This window comes from Helianthus annuus, chromosome 7, assembly GCF_002127325.2.
Source record: "Helianthus annuus cultivar XRQ/B chromosome 7, HanXRQr2.0-SUNRISE, whole genome shotgun sequence".
NCBI classification, from domain to species: domain Eukaryota; kingdom Viridiplantae; phylum Streptophyta; class Magnoliopsida; order Asterales; family Asteraceae; genus Helianthus; species Helianthus annuus.
The window spans coordinates 70,295,483-70,308,523 of NC_035439.2; the positions used below are offsets into that span (position 1 = coordinate 70,295,483).

Here is a 13,041-nt window from a genome sequence, read left to right on the forward strand (position 1 = left end):
TTTTAAAACATTACACTTGTTAACTTATTTTTAAGGATTTGTTTTTTATAAACGTCGTTTTTTAAAATCTTTGTTTTCTAAACCCCTCATTCGTTCAAAATCGATCTTTTTTAAATTCCTTAAAATTTTGAAATCGTTCATTTTTTGAAGTTCTTTTTCCCTAATTGCTATAAGTAAATTGAATACAAAGTTCAAAAAATAAACGATTTCAAAAACGGTTCTAAAAGGAATAGTTTAAAAAGAAACGTTTTAAAATATTGAACCAGTTAAAAAAAATTGTTTAAAAAACAAATTATTTTAAAATAATGGTATAAAATGAACAATTTAAAAAAACTTTAAAAGACAAACGACTTTAAAAAGAATAATATTTTAAAATACTTCTAGCCACACAATTTATTATTAACGTGACAATTGTATACCGGTTCGAAACCTTTAGCCACATTTTTAAGAAAATGTGTGACAGTTACTAGCATGTCTAGCCACAGCTTAAAAAATGTGGCCAAATATAACCTATTGTCACGGTATTTGTTTAATTTTTTAATTAATGTGACGGAAACACATTTTTTTTAAAACCTTTAGTCACACTTTTTATAAAAAAATATGACAATCACTAGCCACGATAGAAAAGTGTGGCCAAATATTACTAACCGTCATAATAGGTTTTTAATGATATGGCTAAATGATGATTTATATAAACCACTTAAAGAGTATTGATTATTTAGTCACTTATAAGTTTTTTTAAGTGGCTAAACATTATCAACTGTGACCGTAAAAAAATGTGGCTATACTTATTCTATAGTCACACTTTAATTTATTTAGTTTACGTGACCAACCTTTTCACTTCTTTACCCCCTCCATTTCTCCTTCCCCAACCATGTTCTGTGTTTCAACAAAGCTACCCAGTCTCTCTTTCATCAAAAACCCTAATCCCCAAATCCCAGTTTCACCCAAAATTCAATATAATAAGCCATTTATTCGATGCGATATAACAAGGTCTAAATGAGCATATGCCAATCGGAGAAAAGGAAGCTTAAATCAATATAACATATTAAGCCATTTATCCGAGGTCCGTTTCGAGGTGTCTGAATGGTGGTAATTCGGTTGTTGTTTCTGGAGGTGGTGATAGTGTGAATTTGTTCTAAGAGGCGTGGGAGGTCTGTGTCTAAGAGAAATTACGGTGATGATGTTGGTAGTGCAGCAAGGGTTGTTTCGGATAGTGATTGAGGAATAGGCGGTCTATTTCGGTTGTTCAGCATCAGATTAGTGGCTCCGAGGTATAATTTGATACTTAATTAGTTAATTGTATTCTGTTGCCATGTTTGTAGAGTGTTTACATGAAGTGTTAGTGAAATTAAGTGTGTTTGTTTAGTGCTTTTGGTTTAATGATTAAGAATAATGCTAAGTTTATAAGAGAATTTCATGAAACTAGACCTTATTGAAGGATTAGTGAGATACTGGATTTTTTATTAGAATTTCAAGATTAGGATTTTGTTTTTGTTTGCTACCATGTTTCCAGTTTTAATCAAGGTTAGGTTTTTATGTTGTTTTTGAAGTTTATATGGTTGAATTATGTTCTGTTAATGGTGACTTTCAGTTTTATAGGCTTTTTAAACTTGGTGTTCTTGTGATATATCTGTAGCATGATTTTGATCATCATTTTCTTTTGGAAAAATCTACAGTTATCATAAAAACCGAAGGCAATCGCTACTTCTGCGAGTTCTTCTGTTAGTGAAAGAGAAGTTGTTCTCAAAAAGCCTGTTAAATCTACTTCTCAAAACGGGTTCGGGTCAAAACGGGTCAATTCCAATAAAGGGTTGTTCTCTAGGAAGAATTCTCCCGGTTCGTTTTATTGCCATTAGGGGTGCAAACGAGCCGAGCTACTCGTGAGCTACTCGAGCTCGGCTCGAAAAAAACTCGAACGAGCCGAGCTTAAACGAGCTCGAGCTCGAGCCCGAGCCTAAAAACAAGCTCGTTTAGTAAACGAGCCCGAGCCCGAGCTTCGCTTATCGAGCTCGAGCCGGCTCGCGAGCCTAATCGAGCTTTCTATTTATATATATTTTTTATTAATATATTAAACATATATTTATATAATAATAATTACCATTTATATAAATATAAAAAATAACGAAATTATATATATAATAATAATAATTATTATTATTAATATAAATTAATTAAAAATTACTAAACAAGTCGAGCCCGAGCCGAGCTCGAGCTTGAAGAATTACATTCGACCCGAGCTCGAGCTTCAGAAATAAAGCTCGAATCGAGCCGAGCTCGAGCTCGAGCTTTCATATGTTAAACGAGCTCGAGCTCGAGCCTGGTCGAGCTCGGGCTCGTCTCGGCTCGTTTGCACCCCATGGGTCCGGGTCGGAATGGGTTTCGGGTCGGAACGGGTTTCGGGTCGGAACGGGTTTCGGGTCGGGTCGAGTCAGTTTTTCTTTTAAGACAGTCAAGAGATAAGCATTCAAAGGGAAAACAATGCCACAAACATTAACTCTGCACAAATATTATTAGTTTAAATGTATAATCTTCGTTACAGATAGTGACATATGTTTTGAAATTGTGACGAGTACTACAAAATTTGAATGTCAGATCACGAGTCATCCAAATTGGCTTTAACCGGTGTCGTTTTACGCCTTAGGTTAACCCAAATTGGCTTTAACCGGTGTCGTATTAATAAATGTTTAAGCGCAATTGATCAGGATCAAGTGATTTCATAAATGTTTTGCGACTCGGTAGACCGTTCCTTTCATGTAACTTGGCCTATACAAAGTACACAGAAATTTCTTTTAAATCTCAGATAGGTGCGTTTCATGGCAAGGTGGTTTAGAGTACGCGGGGATCAGCTTGGGAACCAAAGTCATGGATTCGGATGGCCTTATGGCCCCGTAAGACACCCTTCACTCATTATTATTACTTTCAGTTTATTATTTATTAACTCTATTAATATTTATTTTCTTCATGCATGTTAAATTTTTAATTGCAGGTGGCGTTAGTTACACCATTCAGTTTTAGTTTTCCTGTAAAGATCCCGGCAGTCCAGCTGATGGGAGCTCTTTACATGGGCATCAAACTGGTCCTTAGAGTTGATAAAAACAGTGAGTTTTTAAGGCACATAAATAACTAATATTTATACCTGGGGATCATCTATATAGGTTTGCGTCTGTTCTCATTCTTTTTGTTTATGTATTTAACAATATGTTCGTACTGTACTGTTTGGCAACAATGTTTTTATCATAATAATGACCTAAATATTTAAACGAAACCATTTACCAAAACCGCAAAATGTTTTGACCCGTTGGACCCATTTGAAAGCATTTGGAATAAAACAAAAACAAAATGGGTTAAAATCGACAACTCTACATTCTCGATTGTTTATAGGTTGTATATAAGTTACTTAGCTGAGGTGAAACAAGTGTCTTGAACATCCACTACCAACATATTAGGCTGCAGAAAAAAGATGAGATTTGACTTTCTTAGGTCAAATATGGTATTGCTAATTTGACCTTATTTGACCACATGGTAATGCAGGTGAAAACTAACTTCAATGCACCAAAATTTGAATGTCAGATCACGAGTCACCAAAACAGTATTATATGCATTCTTTTTATAGGTATGCAGAGTATTTGCAGCCTGACTGCAGCATGATCGCAGCCGATCTGCAGCATGTTCGCAGCCGGCAAACGATTAAGCGGCCAATTTAGGGGTGCAAACGAGCCGAGCTACTCGTGAGCTACTCGAGCTCGGCTCGAAAAAAAACTCGAACGAGCCGAGCTTAAACGAGCTCGAGCTCGAGCCCGAGCCTAAAAACAAGCTCGTTTAGTAAACGAGCCCGAGCCCGAGCTTCGCTTATCGAGCTCGAGCCGGCTCGCGAGCCTAATCGAGCTTTCTATTTATATATATTTTTTATTATTATATTAAACATATATTTATATAATAATAATTACCATTTATATAAATATAAAAAATAACTAAATTATATATATTATAATAATTATTATTATTATTATTATTAATATAAATTAATTAAAAATTACTAAACGAGTCGAGCCCGAGCCGAGCTCGAGCTTGAAGAATTACATTAAAAATTACTAAACGGGTCGGGTGGTTTTGATAACGGGTCAAAATGACTATTTCATGTGTCATGCTAGTAAAAGTTACGATGGGTTGGGTGGTTTTGATAATGCGTCAAAGAAACAATTCCGGCCGGTACCTAGCACTGATGTGCAATTCTTTAGATACCAGATTTGAGGAGAGATGTGTAATAATCTTGATTCACTTTTTTTTTGCAGTCTGTACCAAAGATTGGTATCAGGGTACTGGTACCAAGCACTGATGAAGGTGGAGAAATGGCTATCATCTCTGCGGCAGCTAGATATCACAGCTTGAGAATATGCTGAAGCAGAAAACTTTTACTATGTTTGTTTTTTGCACCAGTTGTTAATCTTTTCTATGATCTGTGATGTAAGTTTGACAGCTGGATATTACAAAATTTGACAGTAATGAGCCGAGCCCGAGCAAGGTCAGCTCGCTCATTAGTTGGCCCACTTAAATTAAAGTCCAAATTTGAAATATATAAAAAAATTATAACATATATTGAATTTTCTAAGTCTAAATTTACTATCAGCCAAACCCAATATTCAAATAGTACATACGGCCATTTTTCAATGAGAAAATCAAATAAAATCTAAATTTACTATCACCACTTGACCATAACTTTTTCCAAGGCACAAATAAAATCTAAATTTACTATCATCACTTGACTGTAACTTTTTCCAAGGCAATAAAAAATATTACATTTTTAAGAGGTAACCATATATTTCATTTAATTGAATGTTCAGCTGATCGCACCCACACATTTCTAACACTTTTAACTTTCTTTCTTTCTTTCGTAGTGTTTGGGGTGGTTTGTGTCCGGTTTGCGGGTTTGATCCCGAGTCCGCTGATCATCTTTTAGTGAGGTGTACGGTGACGAAAAGAGCTTGGTGGTGGATTTGCGTTTGGCTAAAAGTCCTATACCGAGCGTTTTAACTAAGTGACCCACATCCTAGCTCATTGTCGCAGCCTGGGAATGGAGGCAAAAAGGAGAAGATAATTTATGCAGTTTTTTTGCTAACTTGTCGGAAGCTTTGGCGAAACAGAAACGAGAGTATTTTCGATAAAAAGTTCACTTCAGTAGCGATCTTGGTCGATGACATAAAGGTTGAATCCTTTCGATAAAAAGTTCACTTCAGTATCGAGTGATTGTTTAAAAACCAACTAGATCTGGTCTGTATTATGTAACATGACTACATATATGTTTTATGGTTAAACGTCTACTGAAGTTATGTTCAGCTGCTGGAGTTTGTACCTGAAATTTCCGGATACAAACTTTATAGTGGGACCTAGGGAAACTGAATTTAACAAGAGGCATTTAGCAACCAGGTTAGTCTCAACCCGAACCAACCCGGAACCATTTTAACCCGACAAAATTGCCCCTTGATGTACATTCTCTTTAAAAAAAACTTTATTTTAACTAACCTGACCCGATCCGACCCGAAACCTGTTCTGACCATTCAGACAACTGTAGGCAAAGGTTCTAATATTATCATTCAAAACATTAAAATTCAGCATTTTTACATATTATTCACTAAATAAGAAACAAAGAAAATGACTAATGTAATGATAACAATGACATGCTTCAATCGGCATTACGTAAAACTATACCGTTACAGTCGGTTCTGTAATAATCATCGCGGGATTCATTACCCATGTCAAGTGGATCTACACGTGGCAATATATTATCATTGTGAGGAAAAATTACAGTACTAAATTCCTCATCAACGTCGTCATACGAATCTCTATAGTTTTTGGGAGGTGTCATAAAGACAATAGACATTTTTTTATCCAGCTGGTCTTTAACATAAAACACCTGTCGTGCTTGTGAGGCCAAAATGAACGGATCATCCTTGTGGCCTAATTTGTTAAGTTCAACCAACGTGTAACCAAGACTATCTTGTTTGACCCCGTTTCTATTTTCAACCCAGTCGCACAAGAAAAGAGGAATTCTTTTAATATGATAATCTAGTACCCAGATCTCTCGTAATACCCCATAATAGAAGTTTTTTCTGTAGGTTACTACTTCTTTAGAAATGTGCATGTCAGTTGCCTCTACACCAACCCCACTGTTTTGGTAAACTCCACCGTCACGAGCTTTTGTACGAAATGTATATCCATTGATTTCATATACATCGTATTTTAATACGTTGCTGTGTGCTCCATGTGAAATCCACTTTACGGTTTCTGATATACTTTCAGTGGAAACCGCTAACTCTTTTTCAACCTAAATTTCATTACTAGGATGAGATTCACCTTGCACAAACTACAATAAAGGAAAAACTAATATTATGCTAAAATTTAAATTACCTTGTTACGTAACCAGTGACCAAACGTTGTGTTATGCTCTTTCTCCAGCCACGCTTGTGGTTTACCACCATGTCGGTTTTTCAAAAAGGTCATGTGTTGTCTACAAGTACATAAATTAGTATCATATTTGATAGATTCTAATGTAAAAAAAAACATGTTAGTTATACTTACTCAATATAAGGCACAATTTCGGGCGTATTTTGCAAAACATAGAAATGTGCTTTCAAGAAGAGTTCCGGAGAAACCAGAACTGGTTTACCGGCTGACAAAGGATTTCCTTCCCCGTTATCATTTTCAGATGTCTTATACTTATATGGTGGAATGCCAATAGTCTTCATGTTTTTTTGGTATTCGCTGAAAAACTCAATTGTTTCTTCTGCAATATTCTCCTCAGCAATGCATCCTTCTGGATAAGTTTTGTTTCGCACATGCCCTTTAATAACCTTCATGCACCTTTCAAAGGGATACATCCACCGAAAGCATATTGGCCCGCATAATTTTACCTCCCTAGTAAGGTGCACAGTTAAATGAATCATAATATCGAAAAAGGATGGGGGAAAATATTTCTCGAGCAGACACAGTGTCACACAAAGCTCTTCTTGCAACTTATCTAGTTCTTCTACCCTGATTTCTTTGCTACATATTGATTTGAAAAAAAAGCAAAACCTGATAATAGCATATCTTGTGGGTTCCGGCATGATAGACCGTATTGCAATGGGCAAAAACTGTTGCATAAGCATATGATAATCATGTGATTTAAGTCCCACAAGTTTCCTATCCTTTCGATTCACCAAACTAGAAAAATTAGAACAATACCCTTGTGGAACCCTTAAGTTGTATAATGTTTCACAAAACTTGTCTTTTTCATCTTTCGTTAATGTGTAACATGCTGCAGGAAGTATTGTTTTGTTGCCTTGTTTTTTAGCCTGCAACTCTTGTTTTAACCCAAAATGCGCCAGATCCAATCGAGCATTCAATCCATCTTTCGTCTTTCCTGGAACGTTTAGCAATGTTCCGACAATACTCTCAGCCACATTCTTTTCAATGTGCATGAAATCAATACAATGTTGGACACAATTATACCGCCAATACCTAAGTCGTCGATACCATATGTTGAATTTCTTCCAATAGGTCGGTTCTTTATGTCCGGAATTTGAACTATCACACTCTTTTGATGTGTTCCTTTTTCTCTTAATTGTCTTCCCCCCTCTTCCAGTAGAAGTTTCTAGGATTCCTGATACTTTATCCTTAAATCCTTTCCCCCATATATTCTTAACGTATTTAACCTCGTTGAATATTTCTTCCCCGGTCATAGGATTTGTAGTAGTTCCCCATTCTTGTTTTCCATTGAACGCCTTCGTTTGCTTTCTGAAAGGATGGTTATATGGTAGATATCTTCTGTGACCAGCATAACTCTGCTTGGATGAGAAAGGAAGTCTACAACATTGAGTTTCTTTTCGACACACTACACAACCATGGAATCCACTATAAGGGCAGCCACATAGTGTACCAAGAGCAGGGTAATCATTAATCGTCCATAAAACAACTGCACGTAGGATAAATTTTTCTTGTGCATAGGCGTCATATGTTTCAACTCCTTCTTCAAATAAGAGTTGTAGATCATCAATCAAAGGATCCAAAAACACATCAATATCGTTTCCAGGCGTTCCCGATATTAGTACCGAAAGCATGATAAACCTTCTTTTCATACACAACCAAGGCGGAAGGTTGTAAATGACAGCTAAAACCGGCCAAACACTATGATTTCTATTACCTCTATTTACGTCAACCCCATCTGTGGAAATGCCAAGCCGAAGATTTCTTGGATCGTCAGCAATTTCGGGAAATTGGTTATCTATGGCTTGCCATGCAGGTGAATCTGATGGGTGGCGTAAAACACCGGGTTTTTTGGAACTGGTGGCGTGCCATAATAAATCTTTTGCTATACTCTTAGCTTGAAAGAGTCGTTTCAATCGTGGTATTATGGGAAAGTACCACATTACCTTTGCAGGAATATTTTCATACATTATTTTAGTGTTCTCATCCACCTTCCACCTTGACTTCCCACAAGTTGGACATACAACCAAGTCTTTGTACTCCTTCCTGTAAAGAATGCAGTCGTTGATGCATACATGTATCCTTGTATATCCTGAACCCATTGCCTTCATTGTCTTTTTTGCCTCATATGTATTGTTAACCATTTCGTTACCTTCAGGTAGCATCTTTTTCAACAAAACTAGAAGTTCAGTAAAGCACTTATCTGAGACTCCATGCTTACTCTTCAAGTTGACTAGTTGAACTAGTGCGGACAACTTTGTGAAGTTAGGACATCCTTTATAAAGGGGCTTCTCAGCATCAACAAGTAGTTCCTGAAGCTTCTCATAGTCCTCTGTGAAATTATCTTCTGTGGCATTTACCATTTCTATTGTTTCCGTGGCATCTGTTGGAATTTCGGTGTCAAAATACTCTGTATGAAGCACATTTTTAACTGGCTCATCTTTTTCTCCATGTTTTATCCACCTTGTATAATTTGGATCAATTCCCTTATTGAACAAGTGATGATCCACTTCATCCAAAGGAAGAGAGTAGTGGTTTAAACAATTTATACATGGACATGGAATTTTTGTTTTTTGTTTAGTTTTTTTTGGGTCGATGTTCGTCGACATCTTCAAATTGCGAACTGCGTAATCTAGAAATGCTGCAACTCCACATATATGTTTTTTTGGTTCTATCGGTTAACATCCAAGACTTATCCATCCTTTAATCACGACCTGGTACATAAGCATAGTAGAGTAAAAACACATTAGAATAAAAATACGACAAGGTATGTAGAGAAACATCATATAATACACGCATCCTTATGATTGTCAAATTTTATTGCCTGATCACCGACCAAGCAATAAATACAGGGTTGTATTAAATTAAAGAATAGTAGGGTTCCATAGTTCAACAAATCGTAGTTCAACAAATCATATATCTATTGAATATGTTTAAACAATATTTATTAAAGAACATGCATAAATTAGTTGAACACCTTTCAAAATTGTGGAACAACAGCCTTGTAGTTTCGTATGATGCAGCCTTCTTTTCGTAACAACAGGGTTTGTATATATGCAGCCTTCAAAATTGTCGAACATGCAGCCTTCTTTTCGTAACAGCAGGGTTCGTATATATGCAACCTTCAAAATTGTCGAACACTAGGGTTACGTATAATGCAGCCTTGTAGTTCCATATTACTTCAAAATTGGTTATTTTTAAATAAAAAGGACGATGAAAGTTGGTTTTTTATAAATTAAAAACGGATTATTTTTCAAGCTGATGGAGTGGTGGAGTGGTTCTGGTGCGTGTGAAGCAATCAAGGGGTCGTAGGTTCGATCCTCGTTTATGCCTGGATTTTAGGCTATTTTTTTGAAATTTTAGTTCTTGTATTTTGCAGTTAAATTGTTCAAATTATCTTTTTTTTCTTGTTGGTCAAGAGACCTGGCAAACGGGTCGGTTCGGGTCAGGTCGGGTCATGGGTTATAACGGGTTCGGGTCAAAACGGGTCAATTCCAATAAAGGGTTGTTTTATGGCCGCTTAATCGTTTGCCGGCCCGATGAAGGAATGATCATCATTTAACAGTTTACCAGCTACAAGTCGAATATTAATAAATTACTTATGATTTTTATGGCCGCTAGGGGTGCAAACGAGCCGAGCCGAGCCCGAGCTCGACCAGGCTCAGGCTCGAGCTCGAGCTCGTTTAACATATGAAAGCTCGAGCTCGAGCTCGGCTCGATTCGAGCTTTATTTCTGAAGCTCGAGCTCGGCTCGAATTTAATTCTTCAAGCTCGAGCTCGGCTCGGGCTCGACTCGTTTAGTAATTTTTAATTAATTTATATTAATAATAATAATAATAATAATTATTATAATATATATAATTTAGTTATTTTTTATATTTATATAAATGGTAATTATTATTATATAAATATATGTTTAATATAATAATAAAAAATATATATAAATAGAAAGCTCGATTAGGCTCGCGAGCCGGCTCGAGCTCGATAAGCGAAGCTCGGGCTCGGGCTCGTTTACTAAACGAGCTTGTTTTTAGGCTCGGGCTCGAGCTCGAGCTCGTTTAAGCTCGGCTCGTTCGAGTTTTTTTTCGAGCCGAGCTCGAGTAGCTCACGAGTAGCTCGGCTCGTTTGCACCCCTAAATTGGCCGCTTAATCGTTTGCCGGCTGCGAACATGCTGCAGATCGGCTGCGATCATGCTGCAGTCAGGCTGCAAATACTCTGCATACCTATAAAAAGAATGCATATAATACTGTTTTGGTGACTCGTGATCTGACATTCAAATTTTGGTGCATTGAAGTTAGTTTTCACCTGCATTACCATGTGGTCAAATAAGGTCAAATTAGCAATACCATATTTGACCTAAGAAAGTCAAATCTCATCTTTTTTCTGCAGCCTAATATGTTGGTAGTGGATGTTCAAGACACTTGTTTCACCTCAGCTAAGTAACTTATATACAACCTATAAACAATCGAGAATGTAGAGTTGTCGATTTTAACCCATTTTGTTTTTGTTTTATTCCAAATGCTTTCAAATGGGTCCAACGGGTCAAAACATTTTGCGGTTTTGGTAAATGGTTTCGTTTAAATATTTAGGTCATTATTATGATAAAAACATTGTTGCCAAACAGTACAGTACGAACATATTGTTAAATACATAAACAAAAAGAATGAGAACAGACGCAAACCTATATAGATGATCCCCAGGTATAAATATTAGTTATTTATGTGCCTTAAAAACTCACTGTTTTTATCAACTCTAAGGACCAGTTTGATGCCCATGTAAAGAGCTCCCATCAGCTGGACTGCCGGGATCTTTACAGGAAAACTAAAACTGAATGGTGTAACTAACGCCACCTGCAATTAAAAATTTAACATGCATGAAGAAAATAAATATTAATAGAGTTAATAAATAATAAACTGAAAGTAATAATAATGAGTGAAGGGTGTCTTACGGGGCCATAAGGCCATCCGAATCCATGACTTTGGTTCCCAAGCTGATCCCCGCGTACTCTAAACCACCTTGCCATGAAACGCACCTATCTGAGATTTAAAAGAAATTTCTGTGTACTTTGTATAGGCCAAGTTACATGAAAGGAACGGTCTACCGAGTCGCAAAACATTTATGAAATCACTTGATCCTGATCAATTGCGCTTAAACATTTATTAATACGACACCGGTTAAAGCCAATTTGGGTTAACCTAAGGCGTAAAACGACACCGGTTAAAGCCAATTTGGATGACTCGTGATCTGACATTCAAATTTTGTAGTACTCGTCACAATTTCAAAACATATGTCACTATCTGTAACGAAGATTATACATTTAAACTAATAATATTTGTGCAGAGTTAATGTTTGTGGCATTGTTTTCCCTTTGAATGCTTATCTCTTGACTGTCTTAAAAGAAAAACTGACTCGACCCGACCCGAAACCCGTTCCGACCCGAAACCCGTTCCGACCCGAAACCCATTCCGACCCGGACCCCTGGGGGCCCGGACCCGTTTTGACCCAGACCCGTTTCGACCCGAACCAAAACAACCCTTTTTTATAATTGACCCGTTTTGACCCGAACCCGTTTTGACCCATGACCCGACCCAACCCAACCCAACCCGACCCGTTTGCCAGGTCAAACAAATACTAATTGCAAGTCAAGATGGAGTAACAAAAGTATATCCAAGCCTTCTTCACATATATACAATCATAATTCAAGTGATTTAGGACATAGAGGTGTAAACGAGCCAAGCTACTCGCGAGCTACTCGGGATCGACTCGAAAAAGAGCTCGAACGAGCCGAGCTTAAACGAGCTCGAGCTCGAGCCCGAGCCTAAAAACAAGCTCGTTTAGTAAACGAGCCCGAGCCTAAACGAGCTTTCTGTTTATATATTTTATATTATTATATTAAACACATATTTATATAATAATAATTACCATTTATATAAATATAAAAAATAACTAAATTATATGTATCAACAAATCATGCCCCGATCACCTTGTCCGCTGCGGATCGGGGTGTGAAAGATTTCCTACCTTAGCTTTCCTATTGATGGGATTTACTGAGTATGATGATGATGCGACAAAAATCTTACAACAAAAAGTCATATATGGCTTAATGGACGATATTGGGCCTTATTGGATTGCAATAGACACTAGCATGTCATACAGTTGCATAAATCAGTTCGGTTAATTCGTATAACCGGTCAATTAGATTAGTCATTTGGGCCCATGATGGTTATTTGGGTTCTTAAAGGTCAATTAGGCCCAATGAAGGTCAGTTAGGGTTGTTGAGCTCAATGATTGTCAATTAGGCCCAATGACGGCCAATTAGACCCAACGATGGTAAACTAGGTTCAATGAAGGCCAATTAGAGTTGTTGAAGCTTAGTGATGGCCAACTAAGCCCAGTGGTGATCAAATAGACCCAATTATGGTCATTTAGGCCAAATGATGGTTAATTGCGGTTTTTGAGCTTAATGATGGTCAGTTAGGCCTAATGAAAGTCAACTAGGTCTGATGATTGCCAGTTAGCTTCAATGATAGTTAGTTGAGCTTAAGGAAGGTCAATTAGGCCTAATGAAGGCCATT

The 13,041-nt window shown here is 37.0% G+C and overlaps 1 protein-coding gene and 1 long non-coding RNA gene across 13 annotated transcripts; one reads left to right on the forward strand and one right to left on the reverse strand.

Annotated features, from left to right (window-relative positions):
- The first annotated feature begins 809 nt into the window (after window positions 1-809).
- Window positions 810-5,336, forward strand: LOC110942027. 10 transcript variants are annotated; one of them, XR_004863213.1, is made up of 5 exons: window positions 810-1,274; window positions 1,680-2,891; window positions 2,990-3,101; window positions 4,296-4,525; window positions 4,899-5,336. It is a non-coding gene; the product is annotated as an uncharacterized LOC110942027 (long non-coding RNA). The 10 variants fall into 10 exon arrangements; XR_002594584.2 differs by having other exon boundaries at window positions 5,068-5,336; XR_004863214.1 differs by having other exon boundaries at window positions 4,296-4,467.
- Window positions 5,337-5,569: 233 nt separating this feature from the next.
- On the reverse strand, window positions 5,570-12,051 carry LOC110942026. Of its 3 annotated transcripts, XM_022183718.2 has the most exons (7): window positions 11,415-12,051; window positions 11,205-11,316; window positions 10,690-10,771; window positions 9,443-9,587; window positions 6,580-9,179; window positions 6,409-6,508; window positions 5,571-6,325 (listed from the first exon to the last, which is right to left on the reverse strand). In XM_022183718.2, the coding sequence occupies exons 5-7, from the start codon at window positions 9,072-9,074 to the stop codon at window positions 5,684-5,686; spliced, it is 3,237 nt and encodes a 1,078-aa protein (XP_022039410.1). In that variant the 5' UTR covers window positions 9,075-9,179; window positions 9,443-9,587; window positions 10,690-10,771; window positions 11,205-11,316; window positions 11,415-12,051; the 3' UTR covers window positions 5,571-5,683. The 3 variants fall into 3 exon arrangements, with proteins under 3 accessions (XP_035831438.1, XP_022039410.1, XP_035831439.1); XM_035975545.1 differs by having other exon boundaries at window positions 5,570-6,325; window positions 10,690-11,316; window positions 11,415-12,049; XM_035975546.1 differs by lacking the exon at window positions 10,690-10,771.
- Window positions 12,052-13,041: the final 990 nt, after the last annotated feature.